General features: G+C 39.8%; 3 protein-coding genes across 6 annotated transcripts in view; 2 read left to right on the top strand and 1 right to left on the bottom strand.

The window, feature by feature from the left end:
• The window catches only part of LOC136436875 (tumor suppressor candidate 3-like), a 31,026-nt gene extending 7,624 nt beyond the window's left edge, over positions 1 to 23,402 (bottom strand). Inside the window, exons 1-3 of one of the 2 annotated variants that reach the window (XM_066431254.1) lie at positions 23,266 to 23,402; positions 1,373 to 1,605; positions 120 to 237 (exon numbers count right to left, since the gene is read on the bottom strand). In XM_066431254.1, coding sequence (XP_066287351.1) covers positions 120 to 237; positions 1,373 to 1,605; positions 23,266 to 23,367 — 453 coding nt within the window. In that variant the 5' untranslated portion in view covers positions 23,368 to 23,402. The remainder of the gene's footprint in view (positions 1 to 119; positions 238 to 1,372; positions 1,606 to 23,265) is intronic. The other variant, XM_066431256.1, reaches the window with a different exon arrangement.
• LOC136436874 (sulfotransferase 1B1-like) lies at positions 3,772 to 16,740 on the top strand. 3 transcript variants are annotated; one of them, XM_066431253.1, is made up of 6 exons: positions 3,772 to 3,923; positions 4,685 to 4,896; positions 5,791 to 5,932; positions 6,578 to 6,672; positions 7,352 to 7,508; positions 16,617 to 16,740. In XM_066431253.1, exons 1-6 carry the CDS (start codon positions 3,788 to 3,790, stop codon positions 16,724 to 16,726), a joined length of 852 nt encoding a protein of 283 aa, XP_066287350.1. In that variant the 5' UTR covers positions 3,772 to 3,787; the 3' UTR covers positions 16,727 to 16,740. The 3 variants fall into 3 exon arrangements, with proteins under 3 accessions (XP_066287350.1, XP_066287348.1, XP_066287349.1); XM_066431251.1 differs by lacking the exons at positions 4,685 to 4,896; positions 5,791 to 5,932; positions 6,578 to 6,672; positions 7,352 to 7,508 and adding exons at positions 12,060 to 12,283; positions 13,021 to 13,162; positions 13,702 to 13,796; positions 14,898 to 15,054 and having other exon boundaries at positions 3,773 to 3,923; XM_066431252.1 differs by lacking the exon at positions 16,617 to 16,740 and adding an exon at positions 8,014 to 8,141 and having other exon boundaries at positions 3,773 to 3,923.
• On the top strand, positions 18,016 to 20,134 carry LOC136436872 (sulfotransferase 1B1-like). Its single transcript, XM_066431250.1, has 4 exons — positions 18,016 to 18,186; positions 18,339 to 18,559; positions 19,093 to 19,240; positions 19,955 to 20,134. Exons 1-4 carry the CDS (start codon positions 18,045 to 18,047, stop codon positions 20,059 to 20,061), a joined length of 618 nt encoding a protein of 205 aa, XP_066287347.1. The 5' UTR covers positions 18,016 to 18,044; the 3' UTR covers positions 20,062 to 20,134.
• Positions 23,403 to 23,500: the final 98 nt, after the last annotated feature.

Raw genomic sequence — 23,500 nt, 5'->3', positions numbered from 1 at the left:
AAATAGAAAAAGTTCAATTTGAAGCATCATCTTTACATTATGCCTTATGGCAAGATAAAATGCAGTTCTCAGTTCAGTTGCTAGAGGGCAGTTTTGCCACAGGTGTGTACAGTGCTTACAGTGCTGAAGACATCTGCACCCTCATCATAGTCCACGCTGGCGAAGAACAGCTTGTTGGAGAAGGAGGGAGAGTAGCGCCAGGAGTTGGCCACGATTTGGAACTCATCGTTAGCCTGTCTGTAATGGAAAGACATGATACAAATGAGAAGGGTTCACTGATAGACAGTGAAAAAAGATATCTAATGCCAAAAACTTAAGTTTCCAGGTATATCAGAGTATGTTTTGGACAGAAAAAACTGCAATAAGATCATTTGGGTTCACTTGTCAAACTGTCTATCACCATTAACAGTAACAGTTGCTTACCACTAAAATTTGAAAAGGCTCTGGCCCAGGGGTGTCATCAAAAACAAACAAAGGCTATATACAATAAAATGCATTTAAGTTTGCATTAGGGAGAAAATGGAGTGTTCAAGGTGGTTTTAAGTTTGAGCTTGAAACAATAGTAGCACTACAGTCATAGGTGGGCAAAAAGTTTTGCGGTGGTTTTAAGTACAGGCTGAAGAGTTCATCGCGAAAACCACCGTAAACCTGTCTGCATTTACAATATTTTGTTCCTTACTGTGCTGAACAATTACAACAGTACTGTAACTGTTGAATTGCATGGTCAGTATGTCCCACTGGTACATACCCAGAGCATTTTATAAGACTTGAAAACTGGAAATATTCTAGTTGCTGTAATCTTTATGAAATTGACATCTACATGTAATGCCACTGTTAACCACATTTGCGTGCGGATTTCTTATCAAAAGTGCTCAAAAGCTGCACAAAAATAAGCTACATGGTGATCTTTTCGTTTCAGGCGCCTAGTGTAAATAGACCAATACCATAGCCCCGCCCACCTCTGTCAAAATGTCGAAATGCAAAATTAAAACTAAAAAAATTTAATGCAAATATTTGGCAGACATCCAGTCACTCTCTCATTGGTCGAACCGCTAAGTAATTGTGATGGACAGTAAGGATCAGTCTATTAGGGCTTGGATTTTCTATCAGTTCTCACCACACAACAACATTCAATGTCGATATATAATGGTACATGTATAGTCCTATTGAAACTTACTATGTGTAAGACTACAGTTAGAGTGACTAGAAATTTGAGTTTTTTAAATTCAAGTTTCAAGCCTCATAAAATGCTCTGGATTTAAGGTCTCACTACTGGGGATCCCTGTGGTGCCAAAGTTGTGCCATTGCTTAATATGCATATGTGTTTAGGCAAAAGACTGACTGCTATCAATGTACTTGTCAGCAGCCTTACCTGCACACTGTACACTGTCGCTGGGGCTGTAGCGCCGTCAGCATCAGGATCACGGAGTAGTTCCTCGGGGCGGCGCGCACGTATTGGCGGAACTTGTCGCCGTTCATCCGGATCACCGGCCGCTTCGAGCTCCACTCCATCAGCTGCTGCACCTTGTCCCCCAGGGCATTCTGGGATGGATAGGGAAAGTTTCTTTGCTCATTGGTGACCCATTCAAACTCTTCGTCATCTTCCTTGTTTGTTTATTTGTTCGGGGATTAGGAAGGGTGAAAGATGAGGTAAAGGAGAAGAGAAAGAAAGACAAGAAACAAAATGTAAGGAACAGAATTTTAGGAGCAAATCAGACAGAATATGACAGAATATGCCTTGTCATCCATACATGCAACATAATGAGCAGATAAAAAAGACGATATACGGATACAAAAAGTACTGACGACTGTGGAAGTTTGAAAAGTGAAAGAAAGTTACAAAATGTAGAAAACATAAACCGTTGGCTCAGACAGTGCAATCCTGAAAGTGTGTACATATGTCATGTATCAGTACATTTCAGTAGTCATGTTCTGTTCTAATCTAAAAAATAAGTCATTGGTAATAGCTTAGTCCTTTAGGCTACACCAATTTAATTTCTTGGTTAACGGATTTCTTTATTTTTAATTTTAGAAAAAAAAAATCATGAAAACAGAAAACTTGCACCTGACCCTGTTCACACCCTGAAACTGTGTGCACCAAAGTAAAGACTTTCCTCTGAGATTCTGTTTTCATGTTGATTTTGGAATTTTGCATTTTTTCTAAAAATGTGTTAACCAAGAAATTAAATTGGTGTGGCCTTATGGTAACATTCAAGTCAATCTTTATATTCAAAAATTGACATGTAGACATTTCATCTATCCCTGACAGTGCATGTATTCAATATACATGTGTCTTATACAAATACAAATACACTTTCTCTTCTAAGGTAAGACAACAAAAAGAAAAATCAGTCTATTTAGTTTTTCTTGTTTCTAAATCTAATGATAAGAAAAAAGACCTGGTAAAAAGACTTATAGTGCTTTTATCTTCACCTAAGCCCAATACATGCATGTTTACAATGATCTTTTGACCTTGCTTTTGACCTCCTGGTTGTCAATCAAAGATTGTTGACCTCTGCCATAGAGCAGGGGACAAGAGAGGTCAGACTAAGTCGTGCGTGACTCAGCAGCAGAACTTGCTTTGCAGAACTACAGAAGGTATGTACCCGAAAATCAGGATTACAAGAACTTAATCCTATTAGATACAGGTAAACTTTACCAGTTTAACAGTTTAGTAGCTATTGTCATTCTGTACTTGATTGTAATACAAGATAGATCTGCCTGGAACAGTAGGACTGTTCAACCTTGGCCAGCTGCATGTATTCAATGGACAGGAATGTGTGGTGTTTGCTGGAAGAACAAGCTTTGCTAGAAGAACATTGCTGGCTTGTTTGCTAGCAGGTTAGGCCTAATATACATGTACACCTGGTGTGTAGACTGTTATATATACCTGCTTGGCTTAGTCTAAGCTGTTGTGTGGACTACAAGACAAATAGCTGTTGTCTGTAATTAGTTAACCTACATTTGTATTAGCATAAAACTAGAAAAACAGGTGGGTATAAGGCTCATTGTCCTGTGTTTTGAATTGGCAGGCTTACTACTTGCTCAAGGTTTGTTCTAGAGCTCTTCTCTTAGCTCTAAAGTACGGTTGACCAGGGTTTTTTGTAGAAAAAAATTGCGAGGGGCAGCATTGCGAGGGAGCAAAGCGACCATGTAGGGGGGTGGTGGGGAAGGGGAGTATTCCCCTACCAGTGTGGAGTTTTAGAGAATTTTAAGTTAAAATAGGATATTCTTTGGCTTCCTGAGGGGCTAAATTACTGTCAGAAAGGTCACAGTTGAAGACTGTTGCCACATGTGTCCTAGTAGCATCCTTGGTCAATCATAAGTTTATGCTTGTCGGTGAATGCAACAGTTCCAGTTAGATAACCAAACTACTGGACCCGGCTGGTTTTTGACGTGTTTTTAGGTGTTTTTGTTGGGCTTTCTATTTTGTCATGTTTTCTTTATCATGTCTGAAACATAAAAATTGTCCAGTTATGACTGTGCCAGAGTACTACATGTACAAAATAAGGTCACATACCAGGGGGCCCAAAATCGACCTTGATTTTCGGCTTCACAACACCCGCCCACATACCAAATATCATTGTAATCCATCAAGAGGCTCTTGAGTTATACTGACTGGAGTGGTGCGGAAACACAAACAGACAGACAGACAAACAAACAGACAAACAGACACACCCAAAACAATACAACATAAGTATTTTATGCAGATATTACAATGCTCTGTGGAATATCGGTTTAAACCATGTGTCTTGTTTAGTTTCAGGTTGAATATAGCGCTAGCAGAATGGGTTCTTTTGAGGTGACCTGGGAGTACAAAGGGGTTATCATGCCCAAGGTCGTTACCAAGGAAACCCTGGATGCCATGGCCGACTTCCAGATTCGAGATGACGACATTGTTGTGGCAAGTTTTCCAAAGACAGGTATGTACAAGGTAGTTGGACAAGGAGAAAAATTTGAAAAATCCGAATGTCTTACCATAGGAAACCTTCCTAACTCATTTTACATTACAATGTGTTGTCTTACCATAGGAAGTCCTTCCTAACTTATTTTACATTACAATGTCGCTTATGCATGACTGTGTGATTTGCCATGTAAAAAACGTTTTTTTTCTGGTTACCGGTATTGTATATAAGCACTGGTCAGTTCTGCTAGTACACTCAAGGAGGTTAAATATCTCCTTGGTTCACTTTAGTGACGCTGAAGAAGAGTGATTGATGTCACTCAAAATGTCAGGAAATAAATCTCCGAATTTTTATCCAGTTGTAGAGTTTGAATTGTCTATCTTTATAGAAAAATTGGTAGTACATTTCTATTTTGTGATGCCTTTTCTATAAATTCGTTTTTAAATGTACTCTGGAGGTGCCCAGGCCTTGTAAAGGATGCATCGATCCCGTTGTTGCCAGCACCTCTCAGGTTTCTTTCTGTGAAGTTTTTTATTTTATTTTAATAGATTTGGATGTGGTATAGTACACATCAAACAATTACAAGAGCTCTGTGACTCCAGTAATAGTGAACAATACTGGTATTACAGTACAGTAGGCGAGAACAAGTTATTAAGTGAGTTATAAGACAGCAATAATAATCATATTCACCTTTCTAATGGTGAACATTATCAATATAACAGTGGTTTTACTATCTTTAACTAAATATTAAACAAGCCAACAAAATGTTTTCTCTTAAGGCACAAACTGGCTTCTCGAGATCATTCGTAAGATCCAAAAAGCTGCAGGAAAAACGGAACACAGTGTGGTGTTTAGCCCAATGGAGATGACGGTAGCAACAGCCACACAGCCAGGCTACATCACGCTCGCAGACATGCCCTCCCCACGCCTGGTGATGACACACCTGCCGATTCAGTTTGCGCCACCAGGGGTATCCAAGCCACAAAATAAGGTGAGCACAAAGCTCAGGAAGAAAATACTTTTCAAGTGTCCTGATTACAATACATATAACAGAGGATCAAGAAAAAGTTGTTTGCCTGAGGTGATTAGATAGTAAATAGATTTTGTATTACAAAAACATACCAGGTAAACCGCCTCATGGCATAACACACCAGGTTTGTACCGAACAATACGATCTGCATATCCGGACAGATTTATTTGATCCACTCACACCAGGAAGGACCCCTACTCTTTTCAGTAAGTTAAGTTGGTTCTTCTCCTCAAACACGATATCTCCACTTAACGTCCTATCTGAGGGAAGTGACAAATTTCGTGTAAAGCACCTTTCCCAAGGGCACAAGTCAATGGGGCATGTCATGGGATTGACAGTATATGCATTATAGAATACAACACGGGGTATTCCGTATCACCCGAGGTACCAGCCCGACCGCCGGAGGGCTGGGACCGAGGGTGATGCGGAATACAACGTGTTATATCTTATTTATGTCATACCTTGGTCATACCCACTCGAGAAAACACACATTTCAATGCGCAATGCGCCAGAAGTTGAGGGAGTTACGTGTCCTCAAACAAGAAACTGTAGCAACATTGATTCCAATCTCCGAATCCGGTATTCGAATTTCCAACGGCCGCGCAACAGGCGCGCTTGAAATGCGTTCGAAAAATATTCTATGGAAGCCTGTGTGATAACACTCCCGAACCCTATGTGATCCAGATAGTTATCACATGGTCCGGAACACCCGTATCAGGCCCAGGCATGACATAAAACAGGTTATCTTTGCATTTTCTTAACTGACACCCTCAAGACAAAGAGATCCAGGCATGCACCAATGGTCATGAAGGCCTCGGCAGCCATGTTCTCAATTGTTTGATATATACCTGACAGGTGAAAGTGCTGGTGCCGATGAGAAACCCGAAGGACACAGCTGTGTCTTTCTTCCACTTTTTCAATAAAATGATGCAGCTGGCAGGCATGGGAGTAGTCTTTCAGTGGGAGGAGTTTGCCCAAGACTTCATCAATGCAAAAGGTCAGTGTCATTACATACATGTGTATGGGTAATGCTTTTATAACTTGAAGAATATATATGCGTCACCTGCAAATGCCAGGTCCCAGAAAAGATCCTGTGCTGCTTCAAAACCTTGAGCAGGAAGTGTTGCTTTCTGTACATGTAAAGATGTCTCGAGCAAAATGATGATAGATTTGCATTACGGTGTTAACAGATTTAAAAAAAAAAGAAGCTTAATTCCAAAATCAACATGATCATGAATACAGAATCTCAGAGTATCTCAGAATCTCTTTACTTTGGTGCACAGTTTCAGGGAGTGAACATGGTCAGGTGCAAGTTTTCACACCAGCCTTCTGTTTTCATGATTTTTTTTTGCTAACATTAAAAGTCCTTTGACCAAGAAATTAGATTGGTATGGCCTTATTCTTTTGTATCTATAATATATTATTATATGGCCTCCTTCGGTCAGTATTGACCATGGTAAAATCCTAATTCACAGCAGCCCTACAGCATCCACTATGGCTAAACAGCCCTATACGAGAATGGCAGTATGGAGACAATGCGACGGTTGAAAGACAGCCCGTAGCCAGGAAGGGTATGCGAGGGTATACGAGAATTCTGTATCTACTGTCATTCTACCCAAGGTTCTATTCATTCCCTCCACAGGGAGTTATGGAGATTTCTGTGACCATGTCTTGGGGTGGTGGCAGATGCGTGACGACCCCCACTTCCTCTTTCTTAAGTATGAGGACATGAAGAAGGTAGAGTATATATAGCTCTGATTGAAATTAGTAATACATACTGTAGTAAACACAAATGGCATTACATGTACACATGTACATATTTTTTTGAGGCCAAACTGTGACTTGATTTTATGGAAGTCATCTACCTGTGCATCAATTTTTTCCAGCTTGAAATGCAAAGATTTGCAAGAATGTTATGAACATAAAATCATTAAAAAAGGGTAATGCAAAATGAGTTGAATATTTGGGGACAAGAAAGAACAAGAATAAAGCATGTACTAGTATTGTTTGTTAAAACATGTTCTCTATGTTTAATTACATTTGTATTTCAAGACAAATTAAACAAGCTGCTAGGGGGCCCAAACCTACACCACTTCTTTATTACATCACAAGCTATCTGCCACCAAAAAATCAAGACCATAGCACGTCCAGGTCAAAAGATACAAAAATTGAAGTTCTGCTGCAGTACCAAGGTCATTTACCAGGGGGCCCAAAATCGACCTTGAATTTCGGCTTAACAACACCTGCCCACATACCAAATATCATCGTAATCTATCCAGAGGTTCTTGAGTTATGCTGACTACAATAGTCCGGAAACACAAACACACACACACAAACACGCCAAAAACAATATCTCCATTTTTCATGGAGATAACAAAGTTACAAACAAATCATTCTTTTGTATGGACTACACTAGGACCTGCTGACTGCTGTGAAGACCATTGTGGCATTTCTGGAGGTGGATCTGGATGAAACGACCATAAAGGGCATCGCAGAGGCCAGCACTTTCAACAACATGAAGACAGACTTGGACAATTCCAAGACGGCAGAGAGACAGGCAATAGCCAGGAAAGGTATGCCTCATTTCTATGGTATGCCTAAACACCTCACCTGAACTCACCCGAACTCATCCGAGTCTAATATGCAGTGTACATGGGGCAAGGAATTTATGTGACGCTCTGGATACATTGTCTTTGCAATTATGAATTAAAATATGCAGCAAATCTTAAGTACATGTATTTACCAGTTTTTGCATGTTACCCCTCTCGTTACAAGATGAGAAGGAATGTCATATTGGATTCTTATTGTTGTGATCCATTTAGGTCCGCTAATACATTTTTGGAGTTTGACAGACGACAGGACAATAAAACGGTGGATGCCGTTTGGGTCAAAGATTATAGTATAGCAAAATTTATTGCAATTAACTCATAATAATTGTACACAAATTGTTTTTCAGCCTGACAGATACAAGCACGTATTTGTTAACATGGAAACTAGCAGATAAACATAGAAAAATTGGTAAATACTGCTTGTAACAGTTTGATGAGCAAACATTGTGTTTTTCTGATATCCTTACAGGTATTATTGGAGACTGGAAGAATGCCTTTTCGCCAGAGCAGAGTAAAGCCTTTGATGCCTGGTATGAGAAGAAACTTGCTGGAACAGGCATCACGTTTGACTTCGAATAAACTACGAGGAACAACGTATCATTCTTTGTGAAGAAAACACAATAATAACACCTTGAACTTGAAGCATGAAATTTTCTAATTAATTATGCACATGAATCTGATGTCCACATATACTTAAATTTAATGTCTAGTGATATTCACCTTTATCTAACCTACAAAAATGTACATGTATTGTCACTTAGAATGAATATCCAACCATTTACCACTAAGGTATTATACAATTTTCTCATTACACTCTCATCTCCCAAATAAACGTACCGGTACGTTTATTTTTTTCAGCCTCAAAATCCACCCAGTACGTTCTTATTTTGGACAGTACGTTTATTAATTTTTTGAAAATCAGAGTTTTGCTAACCAGGGATTCCATCAAAATCGAAAGTTTGGGTATTCCTGCCCATATTTCCCCGACATTTTTGCTCATAATTTGCTATTTTTCGGCCTAGCGGCATTGATTTCCCTGCCGCTATGACCCGGCATTTGTGAAATCCTGGCGGTACTAACATGTCAGTCGATCTCGATACAAAGTAAATGTTGTTATCTCAGACAAAATAAGACGCCACACTTAAGTTTTGAAATCTATTTTTCATATAAACAACATTGACAGTCTTTTCCCGTTCTAGACCATCTGAATTCTTACAGTGATCGCAAAATTTACGCTCGAAAAAGACAAAAACATTGCCAAAAGAACAACCTTGGAACAACGTAATCAACACCATGAATGCTCAAGTTACCATTGAGTCGCATGTAAATTCTACTCAAGTGAAATACAGCCTTTCCTCAAAACGTTTAGAATATGAAAATAACACCACATTATGACAGTGTCTTAGCATCAAAAACTGAATAATACTTTTAAAATCTACAAAAACATTTAAATCCTACGATTCCAACCACAAACATGAAAATTCAGCCCTTGGAAAATCGCCACAGTACAGTAACGCACGCCACTAGAAATTTCCCACGGACGGAAGAACTCACTTCTACCAAGGGGAAACAGCTCTTTTTGATCTTCCAATAAAACTCTTTTGTCTTTGTCAGAAATGTGTGGTATTTCAAGAAAGTGACTTCCCACTTAATAGTTGATAAACATCTATATTCAGTAATTATCACCTACGATGTTTTGACAAAAATCACTCCCCTACAAACAAATTGGCTGAGTATTCTCAGAACTTCATGTAGCTCTCTGTTAGCCCCGCCCCTTACTGTCTGTGTTCCTGTGTTCGGTGCCGCTCCGTCTGACTCGCGCTTTGATGTGTAACATGAGAACCCTGTGGTTTGTTGCAATGTTTTAGATGTAACCAAGGAACTTTTAATCAGAAAGAGAGAGCACAAAATAGAGCAAGCCTGAGATTTCTCACATCTAAAACAATGAATTTGTTGACAACTAAGTTTCTCAAAATGAACGATTTTTTCTGCATACATCAAGGGTAATTTTTGGATTTGAAATTATTTGGATTGCAACAACACAATAAAGAAGAATATATGATAATGTTCTTTATAATAAGGTGATTTTGTGGAAAGCATATACTTCTAGTAATGTTTACAAAATTAATCCATGTTTCTATATGCAATGCATACATGATAAATGGAAAGTTGAGCAAGAAAAAGTACTAGTAACAACTAACATCATACCTGTAATAGTTCAACCTTTTCTACATGGCTTTTACAAATACGTAATACTTGTATTTTCATCGGATATTCAGGATATGGTAATTTTCTGTTCAAGTTCTAAATGTTGATACATTTGTACAAGGTGTTACCCATGCAAGTGAACTGAGAAGTTTGGCAACTACTTCTGTTTTAATGATATGCCAGTTTATACAACAATTTTCCTTGATCACTTGGTTCAAGTTCCAAGTAGAAAATACATGTATCATGTACATTTTCACTTGTTGAATTTGAAGCACCGTTGGCCCCCGCGGGGAACCTATGCCCAATTTTTCCAAAAGTGGAGAAAATGATTATAATTTGAACAAGATATCTACAGTTATTCGGTTCATTATTTACATACTTATATAGAATATGTAAATAAAAAGAACCTACCTGCTTATCATCTCTTTCCCTAAGACAGAAGTAGCATGGACACAGTTAACGTGTCAATTTGGTAATTTTCCGGGGGGTACGTTTATTCCGGGGGGTATGTTTATTAGATTTTAAAAATTTGTCCAGGGGGTATGTTTATTCCGGGGGGTATGTTTATTTGGGAGATGAGAGTAATTATGCAAACAGGGTCAAGAATTGCATTATGTATATCAATCAAAATATTCTTCTTAAACCAAGTTACATATGTAATGAGTATGAAATTCCTGTCATTTACCCCAATGGAAAAATAAATCTTCCTCCTAAACTATATGCGAAGCACATCCTTTTTGACCTCTTATCTAGTTGCCGACCTTAGATCGTTGACCTCTATCATGGAGCAGAGAATAAAAAAGGTCAGACTCAGACGTGACTCGGCAAATTAAGGAGGAAAGCTTTGCAGAGCTACAGAAGGTATGTACCAAAATCAAGCTTACAAAAACTTAAACCTACTAGTTAGAGTACTGGTAAATTATACCAGTTGTTGTTCAGTAGCTACAATCATTCTGTACCTGAATGTAAACAAGGTACGTGTAGATCTACTAGCTATAGTAAGCAACAGTTGGACTGTTCAAACATGGCCAGCTGCATGTATTCAATGGATGGGAATGTGTGGTGTTTGATGGAAGAACAAGCTTTGCTAAAAGAACATTAATATTGCTGGCTTCTGTGATGATTGATTGCAAAACTAGACTTAAGTATTTGTGCTACATATACTTCAGATTTGCTATGTTAGTTTAGCAATTACGGGGTCTTTTTATAAATATGAATTGATATGGAATTCTGACCGTACGGTCACTATGGTCAACGACCGTATGGTCACTGCCTGTATGGTCAACGACCGTATGGTCACTCCCTGAAGGCCTATATAAGGGACTGAGTAAATTGACTGAACAGTCATAGAGTGAAAACTAAAAAGAGGGCAGCAGTGTTCCTACACTATAAGAACTACTACTTTACAAGCAAGACGTGTATCTGTACGAGGGTGAGTCAAAAGTAATTCTATTCATATCATAGCAGGTTCAATTTTATAGTTTGAGTTGAAATTTGACACAAAGGTACATATCTGTATTCAAGCAACATCCATTGCAGATCTGCTTTCACTTTGGTGACACTAGCACCCCTGTCATAGTTGTTTGTGCAGAATCTGGCAGCTTGGTTCTGCACCCTCTCCAGTTTATCTTTATCCTTCTTTGTGTATGGATCCCAAACTGTTGCAGCATATTCAAGGTTTGGTCTTTCTAGAGACGTGTATGCAAGTGATTTTACCTTTGCTGGGCATGCCCACAAATTACGTTTGATCACCCCCAATGTCTATTTAGCCTTAGTTGTTACTTTGTTAATATGGGTGTTCCACTTGAGCCCCGTTGTTAACGTAACGCTGAGGTACGGGTGGTTCTTTGCTGTTGCTAGAGCCTGTCCACAGAACTGGTAGGTGGTTACAATTGGGGTTTGTTTGTTTCCATATCTTCTTGAGACTGAAAGATCTTATTTCGTAATCAGATTTGCATGAGTGAGTGAGTTGTTTTCAAGATGGCCATCCCAGTGAATGGTTTCTCTTTAGTGCATTTTCTACAATTTAAACTAATTGACTTCTACATTACTGTTTGTTGCCTTTACAGACTGAACACAATGAGTTTTGAGAAGTTAAGCTGGGAGTACAAGGGAGCTCGTTTTCCTCGCTCGCGATGTTACCAAGGAAACCCTGGACGCCGTATTTGACTTCCAGATTCGAGATGACGACATTGTTGTGGCAAGTTTTCCAAAGACAGGTACTTGTGCATAATATGATTATATTCAATTGGATTTGATTTTTGTGTGTGTTTTTTTATACTGATTCAATCCTCTCTCTTTTTCAAGGGACAAACTGGCTGGCAGAGATCGTAGTTAAGATTCTACGAGCTGCAGGAAAGACAGAGAGCAGTGCGGACATGTTGATGGCTCCAGGGCCCATGGAAATGAAGATACCAACAGCCACACAGCCTGGCTATGTCACCATTGCAGACATGCCCTCCCCTCGGCTGGTGGTAACACATCTGCCTATTCAGTTTGCACCAAAAGGGATATCCAAGCCACAGAATAAGGTATATTACCAGAAAAAGTATTGAACTGACAAATGTGCATGCTTTTTTATCGGATAATGTACAGGTGTACTTATCCCAGGCTAAAACATAATACTATAATTAGTACAGAAACCGAAATGTATCGCAATCCAGTACTCGCAAGATAGTTAACGGTGTGTATAGGTGACAATCCCTCTTACCAAGACATATTCACGTAATAATAAATAATCTACCCACACACCCCCCCCAGCCCCCCCCCCCCGAAAATCAATCTGAAACCCTTCTGTATCTTTTCACTAATAGACATTTTCTTCACTTAGCTTACTCTACCAGCACAATTTGCCTCTCAAAATGCAGGAAATACTGCTTCATCGAGTCAAGAATTTAAAAATTTCTCCAACGTTAGCATACTCCGGGAGCACCCTAGGATTGTCGCGCCGCCAAAGCTCAAGCTGCAACTCTTTTGTATTTGTTAAATTGTTGCTATCAGCAAAATTTGCCCTCAAAATTCAGAAAAAAGCGTTTCAGGGGGTCAATATTTCAAAATTTTCCCGGAGGAGAATGTTGCCGCCGGCGAAAAATATGTCGAGAGGGTTCGAAGGCGACGCACCCCAAAACTCAAGCTGAAACCTGTCTGTATTTTTTCACATGTAGAGATGTCATTAAACTTAGCTTACTTTACTGATTTTTCGGACCCTAATATTGCTTAGGTTGCCTTTAACGACATTTATGATCGTATCTTTTATCTGTTTACAAAGGTGAAAGTGCTGGTGCCAATGAGGAACCCGAAGGACACGACTGTTTCACTTTACCATTTTGCCAATAAGATGTTGAAGTTGGAGGGTAAGACAGACCCAATTCCATGGGAGGCGTTTGCTAGTAACTTCACCATTGGAAAATGTAAGTTACACAGAAAACATTTCATACCAATTCAGGGATCTCCCTAAAGAATAGAACAGTGACGCTCCTCCTTCGTGTTCTATTCTAATCCGAGCTCCATCCTGTTGATTTTCAAAGTTAGGGTATTTCTTCCAATTTTTACCCAGCAAAGCCTGTAATTTTGCTCACAACTGGAAATTTCAGATGTAAAGCTGAAGTTGCAGGAAATGACTTCCATTATGTCTGAAAAAGGCAAAATGCAACAGCCGCTCTCCTTTTGAGACGTGTGCATTCCCCTCCAGACCTCCCCCCTCGTGACAGGTATCCTGTGCCTGGCACCCATCCTGCTCTATATTTCTAGGGAGATCCCTGCAGTTACATTCCTTTTCTTGTTTTGTTTTCAAGATATTGTTACGTTATGTAACATAATTATGAATAAAATTTTGTTGTGCAAGCATTTTGGAATGATTTCTTCTTCTATAATCTATGTACCAAATCGTAAGTTTACTCTAATCTATCCATGCGGTTCTAAGTCTTACATGAACATTATATGTATCTAGTGCCATTTGGAAAATTTGATGACCATGTCTTGGGCTGGTGGCAGATGCGTGACGACCCCCACTTCCTCTTCCTCATGTATGAGGACATGAAGAAGGTAGAGTACACAAACCTCAAAAAAATTATATCAAAGCCATTGGAAAATGAGGGCATACAATATAGGGTTAATGACCCGCCCTGAGGTCTATACAGTGTGATAAGGCATGGTCGTTCCTATAACCACCGAACAAAGTACCAAGGTTGCGAAGCGACCGAGGCACTTTATGAGGTGGTTATAGGAACAACCATGCCTTATCACACCGTATAGACCAAAGGAAAGCGGGTTATTAACGTTATTATCATGTATAGCCATTGTCCACGTCATGCTAGTAGTTAGTAGTAACGTTACTGTGTGAAGTATTTGATTTTGTGTCATACCTGGGCCGCCAAAACGTTCGCTACGGGTGTTCCGCATCACACGGGGTTCTATAGAATGTTTAGAATACATTTCGAGTGTTGTGGTTGCGCTACTGCCGAACATTCGAACGCAAAAGCGGGTCCGTGCGAAGTTTACAGACCCACAGGTCCATACGAAGTTTACAGCCCGCTTTTCCAGATAGACCGAAGGAAAGCGAGTCGTTAACGATATTATCATATAGCCATTGTCTATATAGTAGTTAGTAGTACTTTGTGTTGTATTTGATTTGTGTAGTACTTGTTTTAACATGAAATATAAAAACAAAACCCGTCATTTAATGGTAACGTTCGAACACCGGGTCCATACGAAGTTTATAGACCCGCAGGTCCATACGAAGATTAATGACCTGCTTTTCGGGTCTGTATGAAGAATGCAGGCCCGCAAATGGAGCCTTCTGATTGATCAACGACATCTACCTATATGATAATGTACTGTACAAGCAACCTTGGCTATCTAGTAATAAAATTAAGTACCTGTAGGTAACAAAACATTTTCACATTCACGGGTTTTGAAAAAGAAATATGTGTATGACGTTATTATATGAAACCAAGTAAAATGATTGAAAGAAAAGTTGTGAATTTGTACAGTAATTTTTATTCCTAAATCATGTTGTGTAGCTACATGTATACAGTCTCTCCAAAATTCTAATGGTACACAAATCTATATCATCACAAGTCATGTACATTTTGTATGTCACAGTTGTAGATTTGATGGTTCTAGTTCATGTACACTTAAATGTAGGACCTGCTGACTGCAGTGAAGACCATTGTGGCATTTCTGGAGGTGGATCTGGATGAAACGACCATAAAGGGCATCGCAGAGGCCAGCACTTTCAACAACATGAAGACAGACCTGGACAATTCCAAGACGCCGGAGAGACAGGCAGTAGCCAGGAAAGGTATGTCTTACTTAGGCGCAGTTTACATTACGTTTTTCGCGTCAGCGGCGAAATTTCCCGCTGTCGGGAGGCCGCTGTCGCGACGTCTCTAGACACACCGCCCGGAAATCTGACAGACACCTGCGGTGCTTGCATTTCGCCATCTTGTAGAAAAAAGTATCGGGCGTAAGCATAACAAAAGCAAGAAACAAAATTGTATGATTGTACAACGGTAGACGGCGTCTCCCCGCCCGTATTAAACTACAATGCAAAGCCTTGTTTATGTGTAGACATTCCATGCTCATCACTCGTAAATGTGGGGAGGGGGGCACAAGTACGATAAATATATCCGCGGGGAAATGAATGCACGGCACAAAAGTCGCCGCGGATCCCGCGAATCTCTCTCTCTATATATATACCGGGGATCTAAGTAGACTTACAGTATGCTAATCAACGCGTGCTTTATGCTAATCACCGAAACCCTGACTCCCGCTGACGCGAGCCCGACGTATTCTCTTTAGACGGAGTTTGAAGTTGACGGGGACTCCCGCTGTGCTGACGGGCGACGGCTTCGAAGCTGACGGGAGAAAATTTGTTGACAGCGGGACTACGTCGACGGGAATTGTCTTTACACGGGGTTCCCGCTGTCGCCAGTGGCGCTGACGCCAGTGGCGCTGACGGCAAAAGTATAATGTAAAGAGAGCCTTAATCACAAAAGCCGTTAAGACAAGCTGACCTACTAGTAAATATTGTTTATCTAATGATTTGATTTAGCTCCAATATACTTTAGCTACCTATTTCTCTAGATCTGTTGGAATACTGTAAATGCAGAAATGTTCTCGACGGTTTAATGTCCGCGGTTTTTGCGGCAATGGTTTCACAGCGAACATAAAACCACCGCCAACATTTTTGTCCGATATTGTAGCAGTATATGTGACTATTTAAAGCACTGCCGAGAACTAAAAACCACCGCGAACACTCCATTTTCCCCTTTATAGCGCGAAATAAAAACCATGCAAACTTTAACGCTTTTACAGTAAATGTACAGGGATCTCCCTAAAGAATGGAACAGTGGCGCTGCTCCATCCTGTTCTAATCCCAGCTCCATCCTGTTCATTTTCAAAGTTAGGGTATATTTTTACCCAGCAAAGCCTGAAATTTTGCTAAAAACGAGAAACTTCAGATGTAAAGGTGAAGTTGCAGGACATGACTTTCATTAAGTCTGAAAAAGGCAAAATGCAACAGCCGCTCTCCTTTTGAGAGTTGTGCGCCCCCTCCAGACCTCCTCCCTAGGCCTCCTGACACCTATCCTGTGCCTGGCACCCTCCCCCCATGCTGCTCTATATTTCTGGGGAGATCCCTGATGTATGTCAAAAACTTGGCAAAAGATATATATCTTTTATCTTTAAGTTACAAAACTGAACTCAAGTCAATGAAGAGTACAATTGTAGCTTTAATCATTAGATTAAAAATCAGACCTTTTTTCAACATTAGTTGTTGCAACATGAAATCAGCAAGAAGAATATCAGTATAAATTATTCCAGCCCTGCTTCATTTTGTATATCTTTTTCCTGCCCTTCCAGGTATCATTGGAGACTGGAAGAACACGTTTTCAGCAGAGCAGAGTAAAGCCTTTGATGCCTGGTATCAGGAGAAGTTTAGTGGGACAGGCATCACCTTTGACTTCGAATAAACTAGCTGACGTTGCATTTTCATTCATATTCTAACAGTAGTTATAAATGTCAATAAAATAACAGAAGTTGAGTGTATCTAAGTTGGGTTTAACTTCAAGCAGTTTACTGCAGTGTGCTTTTGTCCCTGTATTCAACTGAATACAATAAATTATGATGTATTGTCAAACAAACTCTTAGACTAAGTTAGAGTTTCTGAAAAAGACCTCATTGATGTAATTGTTGTTTGCAATGACATTTATTTAATTCATTTACATATAATGTCCTTGTTGTTTGTAACTATTAATAATTAAAAACCTTTTAAACTTAAAGTCCAACTTGTAATTTACACAATCATACATGTGGCGTACAAATTCATATCTCAACTGGTGATTATGAACTAGAAGATATACATGTATATTATGTAAAAATCCATATACCGCATGCAGGTAAAAAGAAGTCAAGCATTAAAATTAACCTTTAGCACACTAGTAGTACTGAAGTAGCCATTTGGCACCCAATTCTCTATTAATTAGAGTTAGGCAGCAGGGAGAAGGTTTTAAAGAACTGTTACATCACTACAAATTATTCAATAAACAAATATTGTTTAAAACATCACACTTATGCCTTTCATTTGTCCTTAAGATAAAAAGTATTCTATGGTTTCAAGATCTAGAAGTGTGAGGAAAAACAGTAAGTCATAATCACATACATGTACATGTAGTATTGTACCCAAGTTAATTGTTAATTGTTGCAGGTTATGGAATTTCCCGACTTACATGTAACCTACGACCACGGTGGGCAGTAGATCGGGAGCAGTCTGACCAGGTTTTAGGCTACGCCTATCTTTGCGACGACCATGACTTACTCCCAACCGATAACCAGTACTTTCATACCCGACCATCCCGACTTCAAGCTGTAAACTGCTGAGTCCCTCCTGACTGCTTGAACCAACTGCCAACTCTCCTTAATAAGTTATATTATGATAAAATCTCACTCACTTTATCAACCTATATGTACTGGCTGGACTTTGCACAGAACAAGTTTAATTAATCATTGTCAGATCTAGAGTCACAGGATTTACCACACCAGAGTCTATGAGAACAGAGGCAGAAAAGGCTTTGCCGTAAGAAGACAGAGCTGTGAAAGGTACATGTACATGTTATGTTCATTGCTGGAGGGCTGCTATGTATTTTGCTTACAAAAAAGTTACATGTAGATGTATGTGTTATGATAGTATTCATGATATTTGGGCAATTTAACTCACAACGATTTTCAATTTTCAATGTTGCATTCTAACTACATGTACATGTAGATACAAACTTGGTTCAACAGGGCATAATGAGTGCTGATGACCATGCAAGCTGGGAGCACAATGGTGTCACGTTCCCTTCCCATGTTACCAAAGAGAACCTGGAGGCCTTGAACCATTTCAAGATACGAGATGACGACACTAGTGTTCTGGTGTCTTACCCGAAAACAGGTAAAGAAGGCCAACATTTTATACAACAAGTTCATAGCAAGTTTGATATTGGCACAATCAAATTCAAACTCAATTTGGCCAAACCGTTCTGCATACATATTGATCTTCTTTTCAACATGTCAACTTTGCAAACTTTTCAATTCTTCATTTAGGGACAAACTTTGTAGGTGTGACTGTTGCTAGAATCTTGCAAGCTGGGGGTAAAACGGAAGAATCCGCAGACGATATGGTTACACACCCATTGGAGGCGACTGTGCCTTCAGCTATACTGCCTACCCGCCTTCTGCTTGAGGAGAAATCCTCCCCACGTCTTGTTTTGACCCATCTTCCCATTGAGTTTGTCCCAAAAGGGATATCCAAGCCACAAAACAAGGTATTTATACTACTAGTACATACATGTACATACTTAGGGACCTTTACCTTGGCTACTACATGGCGGACCGTGTTGCCTGGAGGGAAAGAGCAACCCTAGTCCGGGCAAGCTGCCCGATATGATGATGACTACATCGTACATACACACACATGTAGGTGTGTATACTATCAGCCAGTCTACGAAGACTAAAGCATTTTACTACACATTTTTCTGGCAAATAGAGGGTCACAAACAACATACATGTAGTTTCCAATGATCCTGGCCTATCCCACCAAGCGTACAGTTTTGCTACATACAGTAAATGCAATGGACTACATGTAAAACCAGGACACCAACTTCAAAGGCTTAGGACGGATGTGAAATGGGCAGCTTCTACTAGTTCTACCCTAGGCCTATTTGTTAGAAAAATTTCAAAAGGTATACAACACACAGAGGAGTGGTTTCTGCACATCAAATGGAAATTATAACTGAAAAAAGGTTCACTTCATAGAAATAATCTTGGCTAATTGATTGTAGTCTTTCTGACACAACAGGTTAAAGTGCTGGTCACCATGAGAAACCCGAAGGATACTGCCGTGTCATCATTCCATTATGACAAAAAGTTGCTGGAGGTTACTGGTCTCCAACATCACCCGCTTCTACCATGGCCTGAGTTTGCTCAGAGTTTTCTGGATGGAAAAGGTCGGACATATCAACTATCCTCTGTTTGCATGAATTCAAAGACAGTCATGTGTCTTCCAAACTATATATTCAATGTAAAGCCCCTGTCATATATACTTGTGCCGCGTTGTGCGTATATACAAGTTGAAGCCCGCATGAGTTGCGTATTAACATGTTTTTGGTTTAGTTTAAGTTGGCAGCCGAAGAAGTAATTTCTTTGGTTCGATAAGCAGGCTGCACAACGGTAGGTCAAAGTGAAAAACAACTTCTTCCCCTCAAACTTTACTTAAACCAAAGAAATGTTGATGCGCAACTCACACGCACTTGAATATATACGCACAACTATGACAGGGCCCTAATAATAGTAATATCATGGTAGACAGAAGGATTTCAACTTAAATCTTCTACTCAGGTTGCCCCTGTCCAATTAAAGTTGATGGATCCGATAAAACTTGGGTTTGTTTGTTTGTATTGCATACCCGGTTAACTGCCTCATAATACACCAGGTAGATGTACTGAAGAGTTACAAGCTATTTATCCGGACAGATTTACTTGATTTTCTCACGTGTACACTGGGAAGAACTCTTTTCGATATGTGTTGTGGGTTCTGTTACTTACATGCTCGAGGTGTGGCTCTATGCGAGGGTTTATGATAAAACTAGGAAAATCCCTTGAGCTACAGACTATTTTCTAACTGAACTTTCAGGTTCTTTTGCTGTTTCTTCACCTTCTCAGTGGCTTGGGGAGACTGTGACCATGTCTTGGGCTGGTGGCAGATGCGTGACGACCCCCACTTCCTCTTCAAGTATGAGGACATGAAGAAGGTACTCATATATACTTAGTCTACATGCACACAATCATAGTCATACATGATTTGTCAAAATGAAAGCAAATCACTTTGCCATTTAATCTGTCAGGGCTCGACATTCATTTTGGGCAATAGGTGGTACACCAGTTCAATGATTGAACTGGTGCACCTACATTTTTGTAACCTATACATTTAGGTGCACAGAAATAATTTTGGATGCAAAAACAAAATACAATAAAGTGGAATGTCAGCGAAATGTAATTAAAAACCCAACTGCCTCTCTTAAGAACTTCAATCTGTAATTCTATAGCTAATTAACTTCAAAATTTCAAAGAAGTAATTTACATGAAACAAAGTACAACAAAGATTGTATTGCTTTTTTTCTGATTCTTACATTTCAAGAATATTCTGTAAACCAGTGTGCAATAGTACCTTTGCCCTATAGCCTACAGAAATATCTAGGTGTACTGGTATACCCACAGTCAAAAATTAGGTGCATACATGTACATGTACATGAACTGATGTAGCTCCAATTTTGGGTGCACAAAAGTGCACATGCACCCAGCATTTCGGGCCCTGTCTGTGGACATAAACTTCTGGAATCCTCACAATTGTTTTTACACCACGAACAGGAACTTCTACAACTTACAAGTTCTGGAATCCTCATAGAGTCATACTACGTCATACATGTACTGTTGCTTTTACGCATCACACACAGGATTTGCTCGGTACTGTTAAGAATATAGTGAACTTCCTAGAGGTCAACCTTGATGAAGACACCATGGCTGCCATAGCAGAGGGCTCAACTTTTGAACGCATGAGGGCAGAGCTGGCCAACTCCAAGGCACCTATGAGACGGTTTAATGCTAGGAAAGGTTCGTACAGAAGCAGGGTGCAAAATACCTGGTTGCACGTTGCACAGTGCAACAATATTTCGGTTGGTACAAGTTAATTCCAAACCCAGGTAGCGCAGTGTGCAACCTTATATTTTGAGCCAAAGATCTCAATCGGAGCCTTGGAAGCTCACAAAAACACAGTGTCACTTTCATAAAATTCGGTAAATCTTCAATTGAAACAAAGAAATCAACACTTTTTCGTTTTAAGCCATCCAAAACCCTTCATAGATCGTGGAATTTGAGCTGAAAAAGACGAAAACATACTGCCCTCGGCTAATCAAGATGTTGTTAGGTCAATGGGGACACAATACTATCTATTTTACATTTTGAAATATTAGTAATATTTGCAACATGGGCAACCTGGCTCAAAAAAGTATTTTGCACCCTGAGAAGGGGAGCTCATTATCCATACTAATTATTTGTTTTATTACATGGAGATACTGATATTGTATGGTTTCCTTTTCGTGTATGTGTATCTGTCACTCGACCGTTTCTTCTACCCAAGTCCTTATCTAATTAAGCCATCTTACCATCCATTCTTACAGGTATTGTTGGAGACTGGAAGAACATGTTTTCCCAAGAGGAAAGTAAAGCCTTCGATGCCTGGTGTGAGAAGAAACTCAAAGGAACTGGCATCACCTTTGACTTTGAATAAACATACAATTCTAAGGAGATGATGGAAATCTGACGTGACCTGTCAGTACTGTACTACAGTAAACAAGCTGCAAGGTGGCCCAAACCCACACCACTTCTTCATTACATCACAAGCTATCTGTCACTCAAAAATCAAGACCACAGCACGTCCAGGTCAAAAGATACAAAAACAGAAGTTCTGCTGCAGTGCCAAGATCACATACCAGGGGGGCCCAAAATCGACCTTGCAAATTTTAGCTTGACAACACCCGCCCACATACTGAATATCATTGTAATTCATCAAGAGTTACATGTATGCTGACTATAGTAGTGCGGAAACACAAACACACAAACACACAAACACACACACACACACATGTGAATGATCATGATATACCTGCATGATACATTGTATGGATGAAATCATACAGCAGTAATATCATTCATAGTACACAGAAGTTCTCATATTCTTTACGAATAGTATGATTGCTGTGTACATGTACATTTATCAATAAACATCAATAAACACTGGGCCTGAATAAATGAATATTTAGTACCATGTCCATGAATCTATTCTACATGACAGCATCAGTTCATCTGTGGTACTGCTACATACATGTAGTGGTATATCAATTTCATAGATTTTATGTTAACTCAAGTAATCCATTATCATAGTGCAATGTACTTTTATATATTCTACTGCTACATTGTAGCTATAGTATAGGTTGATTGAACATACATGTGCTTATTGTAGAATGTGCACTATTTGAGAAAACCAAAACATCTGCCCATCATTCACTCTATGTCATCTGTGGTGCCTGTTATAATATCAGGTGTATTTGCAGCCAGTGCCACAGGCAGGTACCCAATGTGTAGGGTAATGAGGCTGTTTAACGTGTTCGAGGCACCTCCTCGAGCACGGGACCCCCGTTTTACGTCCCTCCCGGAAGACGATTTCGTGGAAAGCTTCGTGAGGCTACAGCAATCCGGACGTCCTTGGTTGGTCTCCCATCCAAGCACTGTCCGGACCGCGCGTTGCTTAACTTCCGAGATCGAGGGATCGGGTGTATCCAACGCGCCACGCGGGCGGGGATTGCATGCATTTGTGTGTGTGTGTGTGTGTGTGTGTGTGTGTGTGTGTGTGTGTGTGTGTGTGTGTGTGTGTGTGTGTGTGTGTGTGTGTGTGCGCGCGCGCGCGCGTGTGTGTGAACACTATTGGGAATGACATACAAATAAAGGTGAGTTAGGTGCAGCATAGAACATCAAGAAAGACTGTGCTGCGGTGCAGGAACACAACATGTCCAGGGCAAAGGTGAAATGAGTACCAACACATAATACTAGTAATTATAAAGAGACCAAAACATATTTTACATAGGGTTTTCTAATCATAAAAATATGAACTTGCATTAAATTGATTTTCACACATAAAAAAAGGTTACATTTCCACCGTGATCATGGCGATAAACAGCAACGTTCTCAATAATTCTTGCTAAATCATAACCATGTATCTAACTGTTGGAAAGTCAAAAACAATCCTGGCGAATATCCTTGGATATCAAACAAATATATACTATCAAAGATGATGATAATTTTTTGCGGGAATGAAAACTAACCACTTTGGCCCGCCCCCTGCCAAAACACGCAGGATCAACAGCAAACCCGTTGCATTTACCTACAAACAAGACTTGCATCAACTCTACTACACTTACCTCTTTCTTCTTCACCCCAAGAGCAGGAGAATCGACAACGAGCAGGAAGAAAACCACTGAAAGACAGACAAAAGTGGAAAATATCTTCCTGCAGTTGGCCATCTTGGTGCTCTCGCCGGTACTTACACCGTATACCTCTAAAGAACAGTGCTGATTGGTTATCCAATTTCCGTGGCCATCTGTGATTGGTTATAATTTAGCGTTTAACTTTGCGATTGGCCTAAACGTAGACCGA

The sequence above is a fragment of the Branchiostoma lanceolatum genome, chromosome 6 (genome assembly GCF_035083965.1).
Source record: "Branchiostoma lanceolatum isolate klBraLanc5 chromosome 6, klBraLanc5.hap2, whole genome shotgun sequence".
NCBI lineage: Eukaryota > Metazoa > Chordata > Leptocardii > Amphioxiformes > Branchiostomatidae > Branchiostoma > Branchiostoma lanceolatum.
This window is presented reverse-complemented; position numbering and strand designations above follow the sequence as displayed.